The following is a 22,473-nucleotide window of genomic DNA, read 5'->3' as shown; positions in this document are numbered from 1 at the left end:
TCTTTTTAAAAAATTTTGTATTTAGGCCACATCAGATTTGGTACCTACTGTAAAAACCGAAATATAGGTCGAACTTTTTTTAATAAACCATGGCGAAACGTCAACCCCCGTCTTATATACCGGTCATTGGCGGAAAAACTACGGAAGTCTTGCAACAATGGGCGGTTGAAGACAACAGTCTCCATCACCATCGCCATCAGCAGCAGCGCTGCGTTGTTGCACCGCCATTTTGCGTTTCCGTCGTTGCAAGGCTATTTTGTTAAAAGGCAGGTTTTTCACATTTTGTTTCAAATTGAGCGGAAGCTGACGGCAATTCACCATCGCCTTCAAGAAAAATGTGACCAAGTACGCGGAAGCTCACAGCAACTGGCGGCAAGGCGCGAATTCGGAGTATCTGAAAAGAACATTCAGTACTGGCGTAGGAAAAAGCTTTAAACACTCAAAACCGATAATTTTTTCATGGTAAAGAAAGAGAATGCCATAATGGAGGCCTAAATGGGGTGGGGGGGCTGCGGATAATTTCGACCATCTGGGTTTCGTGCAACAACAATGCACAGTACATGGGCCTCATGCATTGCACTTCCATTAAGATTCGACTACCTCGACCGGGATCAAAACCACATCTTTCAGGTCAGCAGCCAATCACTATAACCACTCAGCCACTGCTGCAGCTGCAAGGACACACCGCTGACTTAACAAAATGACGACCAACATTTGTTGGGCCGGTGCTGCGTTATTCAGGGACACTTATAACCATGCTGCATTGCCTTGGAAACTGCTTACAACAAAGCATCCAGCAACTGTACCTCACTTTGCGTGGTGTCGGTGGCACAGCGCAAGTTCGCACTGCCGCACTCTCAATAGAAAGGGATCACTAGAAAAAAAAAGGGGGTGGGGGGTGGGGGGGGGGGGGGGGGAGGCATGCAGAGTTGAATCATGAAAGGGACAGGGAGATACAAGGGCTCCCGCAACCAAGGACACTAAGCAATACAGTCCTGGGGCATTTTGACGGACAAGAACTGCTTGCACAACTTCAGTGTCAGTTTTCTCCAAAGCATTTTTTGACCCAACTGCCCTGTTGCAGAATGCGTAGCACAACAATGGCTTCATGGATATTCATATGGCTTGTTGTATTGTGTTCCTTGATAAATTCTTTACAGTGACATTCCTATATACCTGAAAAACTTTCTCAAATACAGAGTGCAACAGTTCGGTGCCCATTCCAGCGTTCAGCGTCGCAGTTGGCCTTGGCGTAACCGAACAAACATCGGAGAGCAAAATAAAAAAAAGCAAAGAGGCCAGCTCAGGATGAAAGACGGCAATAACGAAGAAAGCGCAAGTGGGAAAGTGGTAGCGTGAGGGCAGGTCGCATGGCGGCGACCCGGGGCAAAAAAAAATAAAAATGAAGGAAAAGATTGTTCTGGAGCAGGCTCAAAGGCTCAGGCACCCGCTAGCGCGTCTTAGCTCATGGCCCTGGTCCACCTTTCCTTGCGACCTTCACGAAACGAAGTGCACGGACTTACGATTTGAGATGGTTCTAGCCCTCTTGAGAAGTCAACGGGAGGACAACTTAGCTTGACGCGAGCTGCAGCGCTTGCTCCCTTTCTCAGTGCCGCCGCCTGCTTCCAGAAATTTTGTGCTTGTTTTTTCGACAGCGTATACAGATCGTACTTCCGCGCCGCCAGCTTGATCAATGCGCTCTCACCTTTGGCATGAGGTAATCGCATCTTCCCTCTTCCCGCCAATCTGTCTGAATGAACCCCTTATCGAAATTATGTTGCAAGGGTGCCGGCCGTTGCCCGTGGCATATTACCGTGCCGTTTTAATTAGCATGTGCGCAATCGTCTCTTGAAATTTAGGAATCTGGAGGAAAAGAGGGGAGACGACAATTATGGTGCTGAATTGCACTACAGAACCTACTGAATTCCAAGCAACTGCAACAACCCCCTGTCAGGCGGAAAATTTTAACATTTTTGACTAATGACATCAGCCTGAGTTGACATCCTTGCTTACGTTGTTCACACGACTAAAGCTGTGATGTCATTTGCAAATGTTTCCAGTGAGGATTCGCTCGAGAAGAGGCTCAGCCATAAGCTCAGAGGCAGTAGATTGCTGTGCGCAGTGCTGAAGCCTAAAACCTCGTCCGACTCTTTTCGGCACTGAGTCTTCCATTTGCAGTCGCTTACGGTTGAAATACCACAGCAGCTGTGCTGGGGTCGGTTTACAATCATGTAGATATGTAAATATTGTATTTAAGAATTTAGTGGAATTCCCAATAAGCATGCCACGTTTCACTGCTCTATGACCTCAAAAAAATTAACCTCCAGACCCCTCCCCCTACCGTTCATGCCACTAAACGCCACAGTAAACACAAGCAACTCACCGAAACCCCCGGGCTTGCTTCAGGCGTTCTGGTGCCAACAGCAGCAAATGGTGTCTGCTTTTCTGGAGCAACTGAGGCTGAAATTGGTGTTGCTCCTGCGAGCAGTCCATGCAGATGGGGCGCACCAGCAGCCGACTTGGGGGTCACCACTGCAGTGGGAGTCACTGCCGCAGGAATGGGAAATGAGGGTGCCACTTGAGACACACCGGGCCCTGCCACTGCGGTCAGATGTCCCACAGTGGTGGCCGGCAGGGGGATCTGGAAGGCGTGTGGAGCATTGGGCGGCTTGGGTGGCGTGACTGTAGATACAGGTTGGATGGAGGTGGCTGGTGGTGGTGGTGCAGCGTGCAGAGATGCAGGCTCCACAGTTGGTGGCTTAGCAAGGCAACTGAAAGCCGACGCTCGACCGTCACCACTGGCCACATGGGAGGCTGTACTGCTGGCAACATGGGTGGAAGGAGGCGGCTGGCTGATGTCAAAGGTAAACTGCGGCAAAGGCTATGAAGGGCAAGAGGAGGGAAGAAAAGAAAAGTAGTGGATATATAAAGCTGAAGTGTCTGCTGCTGTTGGCTTATCATCAGCATTTTCTTGGGGGCTAGTTGGCTCATTTTTTCAAGGCGGAATACTTTTTGGTGCAAAAAAAGTGCTAAAAAGTATTTCGCCTTGAAAAAATGCCGTTGGCTTACGTGCTTCGCTGCATTGTCTTATTTTATTACTGAGCTGCGCTTTTTATGCTTATAGTATTAATACAGTAGAACCCCGCTATGGGACTATGGAAATAAAACATAGCAGCCGGGAAATGTAGTAGCCATCGGGAAGCGCAAAAAGGAAAAGTGGTGCACTATTGTCTGCCGCGTTATTTTTTTACTCCCAGTAAGAGCAGCATGCTTCTCAGAAACTTGCATGCGTTGTTGTGACTGTCACGATTGTTTGTACACACAGGATGTCCTAAATGCCTTGCGATGGTTTTCCATCTACCCAAAAACCTGCTAGTGGAAGGGAGGCAGCAGCAGATGCAGCAAAGAAGGAGGGCACACATGCACATTCCTGTGGTGCTTATGCGGCACACAAGCCTACACAAACCTCATCTGTTGGAACCTAGGTACTCCGTTCTTAAGCTGCGGGCGGCTAGGCTAGCACGGATTACAGAAGTATGCCTCAGAGCTAGCCCATGCATTTGTATCAAACAGTGCTGTGAGCGTGGTACTTCGGTGCAGCGCAGTTTGTTTCATTTTCATGCCTTCAGACGTTCGTGGCAATGGAAGTGCACTAACAGCCGCAAAAAGATTCACACCACCCATAACTGTGCTTGGCGTCGGTGTGGATACAACACACCGGAATCCTATAGCACCCGTTGCGAATGTCAACTTGCAGCCCTGTGCGCTGCGGTTCGTTTCTTCGGCGTAAAGGATGACAGCTATCTTGAATGCAGCAATGAACGAGCGCCAGTTGCTTACTGGACCAGGAGCACAAATGATGACTGACGAAGCACTACATTAAAAAAAAAAAAATTGGCGGTGGTTTCGCTGTGGTTAAACCTAGAGTGACGTGATAGCTACAGCTGGCGGAGTGGAGCTTAGTCACGTGACCAACCATGTGACGAACCACGTGATCAGCCACGGCGCCACGGCGCCGGCAGCTGCTCCGCACCATGTGACGCCGTGGCGGCGCAGACACGCCGTGGTGGCACCGGCACGCTCAAGGCTCGAAATGCTACCTTAATGTAGCTATCGCTATAAAACTTGTGAAACATAGCTGGCAGTAATGAAATGCGTCAGACCCAAAGAGAAACTACGCGTGAGCAGAGTCTGCTCTTCCGTTGGCTGCTACAGGCACTCCCCGGCACCACAGCCATTCCGAGTGGCGGTGCCGCTGCGATTAGAACAGAGGCCCTTCCATCAAATATCGACGCTCCCTTGAGCGCCGGGTGCTCAGTTGAAAGTAAAAAAAAAACTTGGAGGACGCCTATTAAGAGTAGAACACGAATGCATTATCGGGCCATCGTCGCTTATTAGCAGCCACAACCTGCAGCCGCAGCCTGCAGCTGCAATCTGCAGCCATGTTTCTATCACAATTTAAAATTCTATCAGATAATGACCAAATCTCAATATCGGATTTTTTGACAAAACAGTCTCACCACATCTTAAATTTCACAAATTCTTTTTTAGGATCGATAAAGAAAGGTACTTAGGCACCACCCTGCTGCAAACACTTCAGCTGGTTGTTTTTCAAGATGATCCAACACTTTCAAAAGAAGTACTGAAGAACAGGCTGCCCGACCCTCAACAGCACCGGATTGGTTTCACTTAGTCTTTTTTTTAAAAACTTCATTACATTTAGCTGGGACGCCTAGTACAGTTAAACCTCGATTTAATGACGTCGGTAAAATCAGCAGTTTACTTCATAATATTGAAATTTTGCAACATCGAAATTCGCCTCTCAGAATGCTAAGAATCTGCCAAAAATGCGTTGCCGATAACTTGCAAAAAAAGCCTTTATTTGCGATTAAAATGCTGCCTCTGCCTTTTCTTCGCCAGCAGCAACGCGTTGCGCGCGTCTTACGTCACGAGCCGCCCCAGCACGTCTATCGTGCCGACCACCTCGTGGGTGACTAGAACGACACACTCGTCTCGAGTTTTGGTTTTTCTTTCATCATCATCCTCTTGTAAGTGCTCCTAGCACACCGCATATACGACGTCGCGTTCCGCCGCTCTCGCCGCTGCGACCTCGTGGCCATCGACGGCAGCCTCGCGATGGGCCATGCCGTCAGCCCCATCCCTCCCTCGCATTTCTTTTAGGGCCCCGTTCACACTTGTCCAAAAATCCGGCGAGCGAAGCGGATTTGGCCGCTTTTGACACCGAGCGAGGCGGAAAGCGGCGCGGCGAGGGCGATCGGGTTGGACCCAAATTTTTCACGTTTGCCGCCGCGACAAACATGGCGGCGCACTTCGACGCACGATCCCTCGCCTCAGAATGAATTCATCGTTGTTGCAGCCTTTTCCAGCGCGTTCACTGGCCATAAATCGGACACCGGTCCACCGCTTCGTCTCACCTCACCTATAAGTAAACGTATAAGTGACAAATTTGCTTTATTTTTTATTTAGTTACGATTCTGCCGCTACTAGGCTTAAGAGGAGCGCCGGTTTTATTGACAGTACTAGTTCCCGTCCTGACAAGCAGAGGGCGCCACTAGGCTGGGCGTTTTCTTGCGAGTCTGTCTGCATACACTGAACTAAAAATGGGAATGTGCCTGCGTTTAGGTACTAAGCGTGCATACGGTTATGGTACACATACATAATCGATTTATGCTCTTTTCTAACCATACCTGTGTACGCCGAGAGCGGTGACGTTTGGTTTGGTTTATGTGGGTTTAACGTCCCAAAGTGGCTCAGGCTATGAGAGACGCCGTAGTGAAGGGCTCCGGAAATTTCGACCACCTGGGATTCTTTTACGTGCGCTGACATCGCACAGCACACGGGCCTCTAGAATTTCGCCTCCATCAAAATTCGACCGCCGCGGCCGGGATCGAACCCGCGTCTTTCAGGCCGGCAGCCGAGCGCCATAACGACTCAGCCACCGGACAGCGGTGACGTGGTGGCCGGGAAGTGTGTGGAAAAGCTAGAAACAGCAGCGGCGTGGTTGGTTCAGCCTCGGCCGGGCGTCAACAGATGTGAATAGGTCCTAGTTTTCCCGGCGAGCGAATCCGCTTCGTTCGTTGGATTTTTGGACAAGTGTGAACGCGCCCTTACACTTCTTTCTTCATGTCAGCGAGAATGAGGAAAGCGTCTTCCAATCATCAACCAATGAAATGAGATCAGGCCAACCCCACTACTCGTTTTCTGCCATAAGCGCGAGTGTGTCTTTTTGCATATACGCACATCGTCTGAGTCTGAGTGAGAAGCAAGGTTGTCAGGTGTGAAGCGCGAAACGGGCTTCACAGCTGACGGGTGTACCAACGGCACTCACCTTCCAGTCCTCTTACCAAGCTTTGGGCATCCGTAAAAAAGAGAAACGTGGCGCGCTCACTTCAAGCACAAGCAGCACATCACATTCGGCGTCGATTCACCGATTTTGGCAGAGATAGCGAGAGCCGCGGGCTGGCCCGGCAGGCTGTGCAGACACTCGTGCCAGCCTTGCCCGTACTGCCCCAGATGGAGCGGCTGGCAGCACGCTCACCACTATAATCGTCATCGTACGTATTTACGTCTGCCATGCACAGGTTTCACAGGTTTTAATGTAGTGCTTCATCAGTCGTCATTTGTGCTCCGTGTCCAGTATGCCACCGGCGCTCGTTCAAGGCTGCATTCAAGATGGCTGCCATTCTTTACGCCGAAGAAACGAACTGCACGCCGGGCCACAAGTTCGATGTTTGCAACGGGTGCTACAGGTGTGGCAGCTGCAGCAAGGAAAATTTTCAGCTGTTCCACGCGATGTCGTGATGTGGCTGTTTGCAAAGTGCGGGATTTCGCTGGACGACGACGTTAGAACGAGTGGTGTGGGACCGCAGCAGCGATCACGACAGCAGTGCTAGTGAGAACGATGGCGCAAGTGTGGACGAGTAGTCCAGTGACTAACACATTTTCGTTTTGGAATGTACCCACGGGCACGGCCGCGCGTGGTAGCCGATAGCGGCTGGCGATAAACGGCGGCCGCTGGATAATGCTATCGCGTTCAACTATTCAAGGCCAAGCTTGAGGGGGGAAGAGGGCCTTAGAGAAAATTTTTTTTAATATTGGACTCAGCAAAATGAAAACTTCAGCTATTGTGTACCGTAAAAAGCCGCGTATAATACGAACCCGAATATAATACGAGGTGAAATTTTAGAGACGCGAAATAGAAAAAAAAAATTTATCCGCGTATAATACGAGTGAGGTTAAACCAGGTAAGCACGAAGAAAGGCATTTATTGCAATTGGACACCGCACTTCAATCGCTCTCATCCTTAACAGCGCTTTCTTCGGAGAGTTCTTTGTCCAACAAATCTTCCCACAGGCACTCATCTTCTGTGCCATCGAAGGCGTTTGATATGCCACACTTTTTGAAAGACCAACGCACAAGGTCCGCAGGAATGCTCGCCCACGCATCCACAATTCACTTGCACAGCGTGGCTGGCGATGCCCGCTTCAGTTGCCCCAATCGGCGTCACTGCAGGCTCACCTGAGCGCATCCACTCAGCGTAGCACCGCTTGAACGCGTCGTTGAAAGGCTTGTTTATGCAAACGTCAAGTGGCTGCAGCTGGGAAGTCATTCCGCCTGGGATTACGACAAGTTCAGTGCCGCAATCGCGTAACACTCTCTTGACCGAGTCGGCCAAATGGCAGCGAAACGCGTCCAGCACGAGGATCGACGGGAAGGACAATAGTGCACCGGGCCACCTACACCACACGGACTTCACCCAGTCAAGGACAAGACCCTCATTCATCCAACCTTTCTCGTGGCATCTCACGATAACATTCTTTGGCAGCTCCTCACCTTTCGGCATTGTTTTGCGTTTGAACACGACATAGGGCGGGAGCTTGTGGCCGTCTGCTGTGCATGATAGCATGACCGTAACCCGCGTCTTCTCGTTGCCGGTAGACCGGACGCAAACTTGTTTGGAACCGTTCTCGTGCCCTGTGAGGGGTGATGGCATGTCCAGATAAACTGGCGTTTGGTCAGCGTTGCCTATTTGCCCTAGCTGAAAGTTCTTGGACTTCCGTAACGAAATAATGTGGCGCTGAAAAGCCACCAGCAGCTCTTCAAACGATTCAGGCAGTTTTTGGGAAATCGACGTTCGCCGTCGTAACGAAAACCCAGCACGGCACATGTAGCGGTATATCCAGTGCTTGCTCGCTTTGAAGGCGGTACTTGGAATACCTTTTTCTCTAGCAAGCTCCCTAGCTTTTACCTGCATGAGCTCCACGCTCACAGGTAGATGTGCGGCTCGCTGTTCTCTTATGAACTCTGTCAGGGCCAGTTCAATTTCTGGGTATGACCCATTCTTCGGGCCACGAAAGCTTCTTCGCGTTCCGCTGCATGCGAAAAGTGCTTCCTTTTGTCGTCGCCATCCGCGGATGCTTCCCTCGGTGACGCCAAACAGCCTCCCGGCCGCACTGTTGCCGATGTTCTCGGCAACTAAAATAGCCTTTCTCTTGAAAGCAGCCGAATACTGTTTTCGTGGCCCTGACATAGTGCTCCTCCACGGCAGAAAAAAAGAACCTTCCCTTCGCGAAGCGTGGTTTATGCGTCGGCGTGTACGCTGTCAGGAAGGCCACGCTAGCCCTAGCCACGGCAACACGGGTAACGAAGCCAAGCCGTAGCCACAAATCAATAACAAAGCCAAGCCGTAGCCATGCGGCAATAACGAAACCAAAACTTCGAGTAGAACTGAAATTTTGTTCGGATCCGCAAATAATACAGGCGGAAATTTGAGGTGCTAATAATAGGAAAAAAGCCTCGTACTATACGCGGGTTTTTACGGTAATTCAGTGTACTGATTTCAAATATGGTGTCCATTTTTGTGTATATTAGGTCGTTTTTTTATTAATTACAGAATTTCGATCAAATTATTCTGACAACTTTTTGAAAAAATTGGCCACTCAGATTCGAATAAATTTTATTCCAGTGGATTCTACTATTATTAATGCTTGCAATAAGGGTACTTTCGTTGTTCCAGCCCTTCTGCAACTAAAGTTACAATGTTTTGAAGTTCACATAAAAGTGGCGCAGAAAAAGGTGATTTTTCTTTATGCTGTTTAATATTTTCACATTTTATTAAGAGTGCTGTTAATGGTTTTATCGCAGGATGCAATCATTCAGCTCTCAAATAAAACAAGAATGATGAAAACTGCGCGAACCAAAGCCGGGAAAAGCTTGTCAGCAGCGTGTAGGGTGGTGCAGAAAATGAAACAGAAAAATGGAAAAAACGAAAGGAAACATTTTGAAGCTGTGTAAGCAAATTAGTTTTTAATTTTCCGAAACATACAACTTAGAAGGCCCATAGTGAATAGTCTGAATCACATTTTTGCCATTGCCGCCGCATAGCAAGCTGCAAAAATGAGGTCGAGGGTGCACACTGTATTGTGAAGCAGTCTGTCGATCGCCACCAAATCTACGACCACGTCGGTACCTCCGCAGGCAATTGCGTGTTGGCGTCTACATGCTCGTTCGCTAGCGTGCACATCTTAAGCTAAGTTGCAGAAATTGCTGCCAAACTGGCGATTTTATTATCGGCGTGCTTTGCAATTCCTCGTGATCAGCGCTGGGCAGAAATGTGTCTACTCTAACCCGCTGCTGCCAATCTCACCCGAGCCTGTGATTTGCTTTGTGTCGAAGGCGGACGCCGAAGCTGGTAAAGAAGCTCTTATCACGACCACCGAATTGCACTCCTGTGCCTCATTTTTCCATCTTCCTATGACTGCTTGTGAAGTAAAACCATCCTCCGGCTCTCCTTAATCCACTGCAGCCGCGATATGCACCACACTCGAAACGAACGCCGGAACGGCTGCCAAGGCCGCGTCATCAGCCGGTCCACGCTCAGGCACTCCGCTGCTGCTGGTTGACGTCGCTGCCGCGAACTTGTCTTCCGTTTGCTTTCTGCAGCGTTTTTTATGTTTTTTCCCACACCTATGCGCGCTGCGAACTTCCGATACGATTTCACGCCACAGTGGTCTTTTTCAAAATGGCGTCGCAGGACGAGTGTGGAGCGTTAAAAAAAAATGGCGCCGGCCAATGAGGTGCTTGAATTCCGCCACGTGATGTCCAACAGCCAATAGCATTGCAGCGTTTTATATTTTGTTTTCTGTCTTTTTCTCAGCGACCAATTGCAATAGACCTTTCGTTCTGGCGGGAAAGAAAGCTGAGGCGTTGCTCTTTCAAACGAGACCAAAGTCGCCTAGCTGCGCCGGCTACTTTTGACGCGACACGCAACGCAAAACGGGCATCTTCTAACCGATTTTCGCGAGCTCTTGTCAAAATTGCATCTTTGCGTGCCGATTTGTCGTAAACTACGTGGTATTCAACCATGAAACTTGAAATTGAGATGGAAAATGATGAGACATATCTAACTATGACAAAATTGAAAAATCGATTTTTTCGCGATTTTTTGGTCCCGAAGACCCGCGTCCCCCTTCAAACAACCTCAAAGATTTTTTTGTTTGTTTTTTCGGAAAAGTGATTTGGGGAGGGGGAGGGAGGGGGGCGACTTGCCTTCGAGTCGACTTATAATCGTGTAAATACGGTATACGTTGCCCGATTTTCAAGCCTTCCGACCCCAAGTCACAAGCTGCCAAACCAATGAGTGCTCTTTGGCAACATCGTGTTTCAATTCGTTAAGTTCACGCATTGCTTCAATCTTCTCTTGAAGCAATCTGGTGCGACATTTACCATGAACAAACAATTCTAAATCACTAGGCCATGGAACACTGCAAACGTTTACTGCTATGGCTGCACCCAATCGCATGAAACTTGATGCAAAGGGCACTGGAAAACGGAGACAATGACGTGCAGCAAATGTCAGCAAAAGCTCGAATTTGTTCGTTTTGCGCATGTCATGGTATGTGTACATGGTTTTGGATTCGGGGTGCCAGAGATGCTACGATGTGCCCGATTTTCTATATCTCAATGCTGGTCATGTTATCCAACAACAAAAGCCCAACAACAAAAGCTAACACAGCAAGGTACTGAAATCATCAAGATCAGCAATTACAAGCAACACACAGGTACAAATCTCAGAGGTCATGTAGCAGCTAGTTGCAGTCATCAGGCTGCCGCAGAGTTTCCCCTCCCCGTTTATCCAGCCTCACACCTCAGATGCTATTTTTACCCTCTGCAAATCTCCTCCAAAGAGGCGGCGCAGCCTCGTGGAAGCGTTGCTTGGTTCACCACGTGCCCAGGCCACCCAGGCAGGGCAGCGGGGAGTTCGAATTATCGGTGGCGCCATCCATTTACATTTAAATTAATGGCCTGTATTTTACATGGCTCCAATGCACAGTTGCACAATCGAATTATCCAAAAGTTCGAGTTAATGAAGCTTGAATTAAAAAGCTAATGAAATTAACAAGTTAATGAAATCTGAACTAAGCGCTGTGTGTGTCTTGCATGTCCTTTCTACGTCCGCGTCTTTTGCACTGTTTAAACCAAGTATGAACCACTAACTAGTCCGCACGTCTACCCTTGAAGCTTTCACTGTATGTCAAGCAGCATATTTTTAGTGCTTCTGATAAGCGAGCGCCGCCACTACGTTATCAGAACCCTTTCTGAACAGCATTAAACTGCTGGCAGCAGCTACACAGGTACTCTTACCTGCCCCTCAGCTAAGCAGAGACCAGGTGTAGGTACAGCCGCTGCTGCCGCTGCCACCTGTGGTGAGTAGAACTGCTGGGGAGGCAGAGGCGGGGGCAATGGCCGGCCTAGGGGTGGAGGCGGAGGCAATGGGTAGCCCAGGTGTGGTGGGGGATAGCCAGGGTAGGCTGGGGGTCCACGGAACGGAGAGTACCCCAGTGGGGCAGGCGGCGGTGGCACGGGATGCGGTGGCCCAGCTGCCACCAGTGGAGGAGCTGTGCTGCCAGAAGCTGCTGCCGCTTCAAGGTGCGAGTAGTCGGTGTACGGATCATAGTCACCTTCATAGCCACCCGCATACTCGTCCACATACTCTGAATCTTCTCGCTGCCGCTGTGAGCGGGATGCACCAGTGGAAGTAGCGCCCTTTGCAGCGATCTCGTCAACTTTTTTCTGCAAGAAAAAAGAAGGCAGCTGGCCTAATTATCTGCATGCAGCAGCTGTAGCCCTGTCTCACAATGCACTTGGTGAGTAAAACAAACAGCTACAACACCCAACAGCGTAGCAATATACAACAGCTATAGCATGAGGTGGAGACATGAGAGAACAAAACACACAATGCACACGCAGTATGTACTATGGTCGAATTCCACTACAACGAATTTCACGGGGCCCGCGAGACACTCAAAGCGGAAGCTTCCCTAACACGAAATCGGACTACAACAACGACAGATAAGTTCCGGACGGCTCATGAACAACAATTAACAATTTTCCGAAAATCTGCTAGCTTTGGTCTTTTGCCATTTCGAAGTCTGCGCCATGGCGCTTTCATGGTACCTGATAAATCTCGAAGAATAGACATTCGCACGCACCCGCTACACTAGTTACTAAAATGCCTTTTGTTTTCTCCCGCACACGTTACAAAAGCACCCCCTTTTGGATTTCAGCACATAGGCGCGCATAAGTTCACGTCACATGCACACTGAAATCGATGCTTTGAACACCGTGCACCAAGCGACACCGAGCAAACAGCTCATAAAGGATGATCCCCACGGTAGACAAAATCACCGATTCCGACCGTGAACAGAGCAGCACTTCAAAAAAGAAGTTCCTGGTGCCCATTCCTGAACAATATTAAACCAACTAATTGTGCTGTCATCGACACCATCCCATGCCATGCCACCAAGCAGGTCTTGCGATTTCATTGTTGAATGTTTGTTTCTTGGCGTGTTGAATTCGAGGACGTGGTTGACACCTCCAGACCAGGCTTGCATATGTTCTAACCTGAACAAATCCTTATGATTAGTGCCTGGAAATCTAAACGCTAAAACCCAAAATTGGCAGGTGTTTAGGCTTCAGGAAAATTTGCAATAGTCACCTAAAAACCCATAAGATAGAAAGACCGAGTAATGTTTTCTATTTTTTGACAGCAAACAAGAACAGTATTAGTGCGAAAGCACTAATCCAGAGGTTCAGAGCCTAGCAAAATCATCTATTGCTGATGTATGCCCAAACAGAAAAAAAGGCAAGAGAAAAAAAATAACATCAATATCCAGGACTGGGATTCGAACTCGCAGCGGCATGAAGAGATCAGCTTCAAAGGCCACTGCGCGAGCCCACTAGGCTATCGCCGCAGCCGAACACACCTCATGTTAAATTGCACCACACTCTCACACTGTGCATTGCAGAGCGCCGTCTCCATCAACTTCCATCTGCTCCACCCCGCGGCACTGCCCACCCGTCGTCATTTTCCACATAGCAGAAATCAATGCTTTTGCACTGATTCGAATGTAGTGAACATTCTCTGTGGATTTTTTTTTTGGGGGGGGGGGGGGGAGGAAAAGCAGCTGACTTCCACACGACAAGTCAGAAGTGACTGCAGCTGCTGCAGCCACTTTTTTTTCCGCGTAAAATTCACTGATCAAGCGCAGCAGCACGAGCATGAGAGGCAGCTAGGCACAAGGAGATGGGTGCACCTTTCTGACGCCCAACACGAGACTGAGCAGGGGCACTGGGCGTGGGGTGCGTACGCCTTGCAAGTGTATGTACAGGGTCGTCCACTCTAAGTACAAACACGGCGCAGCGTGAGCGCATCCGGCGCGGTCGCACATCAAAGCTCTGCGGCGCAGGCACGCACGGGCCTGCATGCGGTGCGCACAGTGCTTGGTCTGCAGTGAAGCGCACCTAACTTTCTGCCTTATTACAGCGCTCATGTGCACCGAGACAGCTCTGTGGGAAAGCGCACTAACTACAGAGCGTTGTCGCTGGTTGCATGTACGACAACTCAGCGGCCTCTCGTCTCAGTGGCACGATCTCAGTGATATGCATGTATTGCTGCAAACTTGTCATTTCAAGTTTGAATTGATTTGTTTTATGGGGTTTAACATCCGAAAGCGACATAGACAACAAGGGACGTTACAGTCGACGACCCCTTATTATTGTTGACTACATGTGGGTTTTTAACGTGCGCTGACTTCCCCATGTGGTTGACAATAATCTGGTGTCCTCGACTATAACGTCCCTTGTAGTCGATGTCGCTTTCGGACGTTAAACCCCATAAACCAAATCAATGCAAGCCTTAGGTAAGAAGTTTGCAGCAATACTTGCATTTCACCGAGACCGTGGCACTGAGGTGAGAGTCCGCTGAGTTGTCATATGCGCAACCAGCGACAACGCACTGTAGTTAGTGTGCTTTCCCGTAGTGCTGCCTTGGTGCACACAAGCGCTGTAATCATGCAGCAAGTTAGGTGCACCTCACCACAGAGCAAGCACTGTGTGCACCCGCACAGTTGCGCACGTGCCCAAATCCTAAACTACCAAACCGTTTGCTCGTCGGCTTGCCGCTAGTCAACCAGGCCGCATGTGAATGCGCAGTTTTATAGCCTGTCAGCTCCTTTTCCTCCCATTTTTGACTTTGTGATTATATTGTTGCGCATGCACAGCTTTGTGCTGCGCACAGCGCAGTCATGCCATCCTGCTGAAAACTGACCTTCATAGAGTTATGACCATTGTAGAGTATTTTAGTGCTGTTCAGAAAATTTTCACGTAATTTGTGTACCCTGTTTTGAAGGCTTAATTTTAAGAAAAAAGTGCGCAAATTACACGATTAAATACAATATTTAAAATATTCGGTTCAGAACAAAACCACTAGTTGCACAGGCCTAGAAAAGATCCAGAAGGGTTAAACATACTGCTTTTGCAAAAAAAAAAAAAAAAAATGCTGGCCTGGAGTTTAAAAGTGCAAAAGCAGACCAACCGACAACTGGTCCAGGGCAGCCTGTTGTTGCTTGACTTCCGTCAGGACAGCATGGTGGCTGTCACGCAGCTCCCTCAGGACGCTCTGGTTTGCCTCATGCACCTGCCGCAGCTGGCTCATCAATAACTCCTGGTGCAGTGACAGTGAACGTAACTGCAGCTCGACAAACTCGCTTGAACCAGGCAGGATTGATGTGGGGATCCTTGACTGCCGTGTAGGAGAGTCCACTGTGACCTGTGAGTGGCAAGCCGCCCGGATGAACTCAGCACAAAAAATTTTTGGAGCGAATTTTCCTTTCTTTACGCCTGTAAAGTTAACTTACAATTGTTTCTCAACTTCTATTAAAACCTGCATTTAATCATGACTGCAAATTCAAAGAAGCAAACTCGTAAGCACAGTCCACGAAAAATTAACAGCATCCCTTTGCAGGTGAAACACCTTTTTCAGTGATGATCCGTTATGCTCAACAACTGCTTCTTACAAGCACTGCCATAATCAGGCCTACTGTATGCAACTGACATTTAGACACCAGTCAAGACAGGTGTTTTCACAATGCCAATCAGGATGACAAAAAGTTAGCAGCCCTAAAATCACCAAGAACACACAAGACACACACAACAGACATACAAACAAGATTGCAGCCAGTATTTTTTGCAGGAATGAGAAACCGAAACATGTCATGCTTCAAGAAGAGAGCATTACAGTCGCCGACCGATTTTTCGGACCCTCAAGGGGCCGAGATAGCGTCCGGAAAATCAGGCAGTCCGAAAAAACGAATTCACGCAAAAAAAGTCACTTTATTCAGTGAGCGGCTTGAAAAACTGGTCAATTTGCCTCTGCGGGGCGCTACGTTGCCGTACAAGTAAGTCGGCTTGCACGTCGGCAAGGGTGACGTTCTCGCTGTACACAGCCGAAAGCACCATTAAACCTCGGGTTAGTTCACTGCTAGATGGCAGCACAGTCTCCGGCTCCTCACTGTCGGAACCCGAGTCATCAGTGTCCAGCACCTGGCGAACAATTTCGTCGTCAGTCAGTTCAGCGCAGAGCTCGATCTCGCTGTCAGCGTTGGCGAACTGCTCCAGCGTCACTCCCATGGGAATGGCTGCCGCAGCGCGCAAGTGCTCGATGAGGTCAGCAGATGAAGATGGCTGATGAGCTTCACTGGCGCTATCATCGGATGACGACGGCACTTCGTCTCTTATCGTGAAACCCGCATGGCGGAAGCAATTCCGCAGTGTGTCCTCAGTCACCGCCTTCCATGCATCGGAAAGCATGCCGAGTGCAGACAACAAGTCGAGACTGTAAGTTTTGCTGTTGTCCACGCATAGCACCATGCGACTAAGCATGCGTGATCCTTTAAAACATCTTGGATTCTTTGATTTTCCTATCACCAGCATCAGGAGCTTTTCGGTGCCGAGCATGTTGCAGCCGACAAGGACTGTCAGCCGTTCCTTGCTGTGCTTGCCACCGTGGCAAGGGTCGCCGGCAAAAGCAAGGGTTTTTTCCGGTAACAGCTTGTAGAAGAGGCCGGTTTCGTCGCAGTTAAATGTATCTTCGGGCGCGAACTGCTGCAGCAATGACTGCAGCCTGCCACGCCGAAAGCTTTCAACAGCCGGCTCGTCAACCGCGGCACTCTCGCCACACATTTTTTTGAAGCTGAGGTCATGTCTCCTCTTAAAATTTCGAACCCAACCATCGCTAAACTTGCAGCCTTCAATATTCATCTGCAGCGCCAGGGTTTCTGCCTTTTTCTTTAAAACATCACCGGACACCGGCACCTGTTTGGCAATCATGGCTTTCAGCCACACCAGAATGGCTTCCTCAAGCTTCGGGTGGGCACCTTGGCTGACATTCTTGTGGCGGGATCCAGATGACTTCTCGGCGGCTTCTAGAATTTTAACCTTGTTTTTTAGGTACTCTGACATAGTTTGCTTCGAGATTGCAAATTGCTTTGCAACGTCCGCTTGCGACCGGCCACTTTCCACTTGTCTGATAATGGCGGCCTTCTTTTCCAGCGTAAAACGGCTGTAATTTCCTCGCTTCGATGGTTTTGTCGAGGAAGCAGACGGGGACGGCGGCGTCGGCGCCATCGGTAACTGCCTGTAGTTGACGCGGACGCGGCGATGGAAACAGCACAACACACCACACGTGAATGCCGACTGCGGCGACTGACGACAGTGCAAGACGGCAGCACGGCAGAGCAGGCACTGGCGGGAGGGTGCAGCAAGCGGTACCTGCTGTCGAGGCTATACTGGGTATGCGAGGTTCCGGTTCCGATGGCGTGATCAGCGGCCGATATTACACGTGGGTTCGAGGTTGCAGAAAACCAAAATGGCAGCGGCCAGAAAATCAAAATGGCACCGGCGTTGTTTGCATTTGCGGTAGCTGTTGAGTCGCGAATTGAAAGAAAAAGTCCGGAAAATCGAACGAGAAGGATTTCAAACGTCCGAAATTTTGGTCGGTGTTATACATTGACTCTATGGAGCGCGTGACGGTGCCATGGCAAGGTCCGGATTTTCAGGCAGGTCCGAAAAATTGGGCGTCCGAAATATTGGTCGGCGACTGTATTAGTGACTACTATGTATTCAGAGTCTCCAAGTCTCTGAGCAGCAATAAGGTCTAAACTGAAAATTAGGGGAATGAAAATACTCGAAATTTCGAACATCAATAAATTATGTTTGTTTTTCAGTTCATGTTCAATTCAGGAAATGAACTTGAAAATGGAATCATCAATACTGACTGAATATCGCTAGCTTTCGTAAATCTGATTGTCACAAAACAACAGTGTCTGGGCAATTTATCTGAAGATCAAGTTTATAAGGTAAGGAAAATGGCAAAAAATCCACGGGCCTCGCTTTCTTCTGTGCTGCTTATCGCGCGGGTTGGTCACAATATTGCGCACGTGGACTTTTCCACATACCACACGATAAAAACAAGATAGCTGATCATCCACTCTGAAAGATCATAACATAAAAGTGGTCATTTTTTCTGTCTGATCCTTCCGTAATGCGCTTTGATCAAATCGATCTTGAAAGGAAGCGAAAGCAATTTCCTTCCTCACTTGACGAATTTTGCATGGGGCTCCCGAAAGGGGGGGGGGGGGGGGGGGGGGGCACATGTGAAGCCCAGTAGCCCATGCAAATCTTAGTTTCATGTGACGAATGCTGCGACGATGGGTGCTGCACCCCCATCAGTACAGCCTGGCCATGTAGTTTCACTTTCTAAGCTTCATCACTAGTCCACAACAAAGATGACTATCAGTCGCACATACGCTAGCCGATCAGACCCAGCTGCGCTACAATACGGGCTGGGCAATATTTTATTTCTTTTTAACTGCCTACACTAGTTTATGTTCCGGTGCTAGTGCGCGATTCCATCATTCACATCCGCATTCTTCTTCCAGCAAGCTGGAACTATGGGCTTGTTACGGACTATTCATTGCTTGTGAGAAGGAGCCTCCTCACAAGTCTTCATCGCATTCATCCCATTTGATAACTCAACCTCTGGGTAAATCGAGAATTTCTTTTAACGCTTTTAACTCTGAATTAATCAGATTTTACTACACATCACTATTTTCTTTCAGCTGTCACAGTCACATGTCAGCTCACGGATTTCATTTTATCACTCGCTTTGCATGTCCACATCACAAGTTGCATACCGTTATTCATCCGTTTCAGGCCCATAGACACACTGATCGGAAAGCTATAAATTTTTTTTATCAAACTCAAGCTTGTCTGACATAATATATCGCATCAAAAAATCATAAAATTAAATTCTTGATTCCAAAAAAGGAACCCACATATATCAGCGGGCTTAGTATTTTCAGGGGCGTGCAAATATTGAATATTCCAAATGCGTATCAAATACAAATGTCAAGAAACAATGCCTTCGAATATCGAATATCTGTTCAGTATCAAAAACTTTCAGAATAGTGTTTACTCTTTGCAACCAAAATAAACAAAACTAGCCTGACAGCACCATACAAAAAAAAATCACGATGCGCATTGAAATCTATACTGCTTGATTAGACATAACATGACGCAACCTGTAACATGGTCACGCAAAAAGAAACCCATCAATTAACCCGTATCCGCAACACTCTGATGACCACTGGGTTCTCCCAAATGCTTCCCTGCATCGTCTGATGCTGCCAAATAATGCTTTCTGAGCTTCTTATGGTGGCGTGGTTTTTTTTTTTTCCCTGAAACATCCGCTGGAAATGTAGCACCGTACACATGACGTCTTCATTGCGGCAACTGCCCATCGCAATGCACTGCAGAGAAGCGTGAACACCAACGCAGCTTTATCAGGTGATTGCGCCATCATTTCAAACACAAGCACAAAATGAATGCTAGCACAAAAAAAAGTTCGCATGCTTTACCTGCAAGTTACACACATCTGACCCTTCAATTCTAAAATCTCTTCAGTTGCCGTTTTAGCCCTCATACCGCAGCCGCTGGGACACTGCGTGCGTGTATGGAAAAATCAAACTAAAAACTGCACACTTTGTCAGGACTGTTTGAAGCCAGTGGTTTGCCATCTTTTTCTCATCCCGAGTGATATGTGGGAAAGTACATGCAGAATTACTCATGATGTCCAAGCCAAGCAGCATCCAAATGTGACAAGTCCACGCGATAAATGACTGAGAAGAGAACGAACAGAATTTCAAAGGAAGCGAGAAACAAAAAAGTTTGTTGCATCATGAACTTCATATCAAGGTTCGTTGTATCGAGATTCAACTGTATCCTGGTTTAGCTGTATTTATTGTACTATACTTTGCCATATTTTGGGCACATTCTGCCATGTAAACACACCCAGAAAGCACAGCTGTTTGAAAACAGTGCCACTTTAGCCAGGTAATGTGATAGCATTGTAAGTTGCCGTGACACATTACACAGCAACTTTTAGATTCCTCAGTCCTGCTCCCGATGACACTGCAACAAAAAACTCTGGGCAAACTGATGTTCGAATTGCAAGACATGACAGCTAGCTAGCAATAATGAGCCTAACAGCTCAAATTACTTCATTACGTTATATGAAGTGACTATATCAATGTGGCGGAACAACCAAGCACGATCTGTATGGGCATGAAACATAGCTGCATACCTCTGATGCACCAGACTGGTCTGCCTCTGCTGGTCTGCCTGGTGTTGCATAGAAGCTTGGGTCCACGTTGGGGGTGCTACTCTGCTTGGGCCTTCGTACAGAACTGATACGAGACGGTCGTGCCGGGGGAGTGGTGTCGTGTATCCACGAAGCATCATCCACCGCTTGGTCACTGTAGGAGCCATCTGAAGAATAAGAGATAGGAAAATAACGGTAAAGCTTCACTGATAAATAAAAAAATGTCAGCAGTGATTCCACAAGGGGTCTGACCACCACTTTGGTAACAAAGACCAAAACTTGCACTCCCTTTTTCTTTCATGTAATGGAATTTTGCATTAGAGATGCATGGTTTTTTGAAAATGCTAATTGCGCTGCTCAACCCTTTTTATGTGCCAGAAATGTTTGAAATATCCGCTTCGAATTTATGCACGGAAATAAAAAAGCACTAGTTGCACACCCCTAGTTCCAGAACATTCACAACTGACAAGCACTGTCCCTGTATACATGCTCACTGGACATGTTGACGAGGCTCATGCGTCCCTCGAGGTCTTCCAGCTGAGCGCGCACGGAAGAAACCAGGCTTGTGTCGGGCTCCCTGCGACCACGCTCCAGAGCAAGCTGCAGGGCCGCCCTCTCCCTGTGCAGCAGGGCTTGCTGCACACCCCGCTGGGGAGACTCTCGCTGGGCCATCTTTTTCATCACCTGCGCAACACATCACTAACATCATGACGGGTAATGATAAATGACAAGTCCAAAAGAAAGCACCGGCACTAGGCTAAGGATTCTAATGAACCATACCCCCCCCACAGGCTCACGCTAAGAATTTGTGGCCTATCAACATGATAAACCATTTTTTTTTATTTTTCTACAAGCTGCTTATACTTCATCCAAAGAAATCAGGGCACAGCATGCCTCAGTTCTCAGTGCTCTACATGAGTAGCTCAATAAAAAGTACTAGGAGAAAGCAACACACAAAAGCCAGCATATTTTTTTTTTTGGTGCTTGCACAGCTACTAAGTGACCTCAGCTGCTGGAAATTCGTGAATTGTGCAGAAATCACTGAATGAAAGACATATGTTGCTATCAGACACTAATCCTTTGAAGTCGATTGTACCTACATAGTTTGTATAATAAAAACCACAATCAGCCCCCCTACAGCGTCTGATCTCCTGCCATTCCCACTGTGCTACAGGCCCCTAATAATTATGATTTTAGCAAATTCATTAGCAAGAACCTCCATACTCTACAGGAGATGTAATATGCAGGAAATAAGTGAAGTAGAATCTTGACAATACAGTTACGGCTGACATGAATTATAAATTTCCCTGGTCAAATTGCATTGTGTAGAATGGGTAGAAGTTCAGATGTTCCGAACACTTTCCCGCACCACTACGGACGACACGAACACAGAACTGTGACTGCACCTACGAACCCCAAGTGATGCCTCTCATTCTCCAGAGTTCCCAAACTTCCATCTTGTATTATATTCATATAAATAAGTTAAAATAAGTCATTTTCCCATCATACTGTTGTTCATACTGATGCCCATAACAGCAAAAGAATAAAAAAAATTAGAATGTGATTGCTAACACACAACTGCGCAAAAAATTTTCATGGAATCGCAGAAACTAGGGGCCTTACCTACTGCATTTCAACACAGCTAATGCTTGGTCTCCTCTTAACTTGAACTGCACTTGTTTGACACAAAGCCTCCAAATGAGTGAATGATCTCTCTGACGATGCCCCAGTGCACAATCCTGAATTTTCTGATGTGACTGCACCCACAAGTGGGACATAGCCCTACAAAAATTTGCCATCTGCCTGCTGATCACTTTAGTTCCTGGAAAGCCAGGTACTGCAACAAGAAGCCCACAGAACGGATGCAGGGTGTTATTCGAAATTCAATGAGCCGAAACGCGCTGTAAAGAAATGGTTTGTAACGAAATATTGGACATAAAAAATTTGGTACTATATAAGCTTGAGTAAGGGCCGCGCATTTTTTCAACGGTCCTGACAGGGTGCAACCCTAACACGGGACCAGCATTTTTTCGTATAAAAGCGGTGCCCCAATTATGCGTCCCTTCTTTTTATGCTGCCACACTCATTTTTATGACAAATTAGTGCACTCCCAATGAATCCTTCAAATACATAATGCATTGAAAGTACATGGATGATGGGACGCCTGCCCGCCAATGTGACCCTCTGCTTCGCAAGTGATCGAGGCGATCGGTGTCACGTGCCTGTTTTTCAGTTTCAAGGAGGGCGAAGATGATGCTCTGTGTTACTGTCGCACTTTGGAAAGCAAATTGATGAACATCGCTTTCAAGGAAAATTAGCAAAAAGTGATCACCAATCATTTTTGTTAATAAATAAAGTTGCAAGTGCTTTCTAGCAGCCCAGTCTCATTTCTAGCTGTTTTTCCATGCCTTTTGTTATTTCGAATTCAGCTTAATTCGAACTCGTTAAGCATC

General features: G+C 47.9%; 1 protein-coding gene across 1 annotated transcript in view; it reads right to left on the bottom strand.

The window, feature by feature from the left end:
- The window catches only part of LOC144125497 (E3 SUMO-protein ligase RanBP2-like), a 149,547-nt gene that overhangs the window by 75,506 nt on the left and 51,568 nt on the right, over positions 1-22,473 (bottom strand). Inside the window, exons 18-22 of the mRNA XM_077658938.1 lie at positions 20,515-20,704; positions 20,003-20,187; positions 14,897-15,130; positions 11,665-12,093; positions 2,384-2,881 (exon numbers count right to left, since the gene is read on the bottom strand). Of these exons, the coding sequence (XP_077515064.1) occupies positions 2,384-2,881; positions 11,665-12,093; positions 14,897-15,130; positions 20,003-20,187; positions 20,515-20,704 (1,536 nt within the window). The remainder of the gene's footprint in view (positions 1-2,383; positions 2,882-11,664; positions 12,094-14,896; positions 15,131-20,002; positions 20,188-20,514; positions 20,705-22,473) is intronic.

The sequence above is a fragment of the Amblyomma americanum genome, chromosome 3 (genome assembly GCF_052857255.1).
Source record: "Amblyomma americanum isolate KBUSLIRL-KWMA chromosome 3, ASM5285725v1, whole genome shotgun sequence".
NCBI classification, from domain to species: Eukaryota; Metazoa; Arthropoda; class Arachnida; order Ixodida; family Ixodidae; genus Amblyomma; species Amblyomma americanum.
The sequence above is the reverse complement of the archived record's forward strand: the minus strand, read 5'-3'. Positions and strand labels throughout refer to the sequence as shown.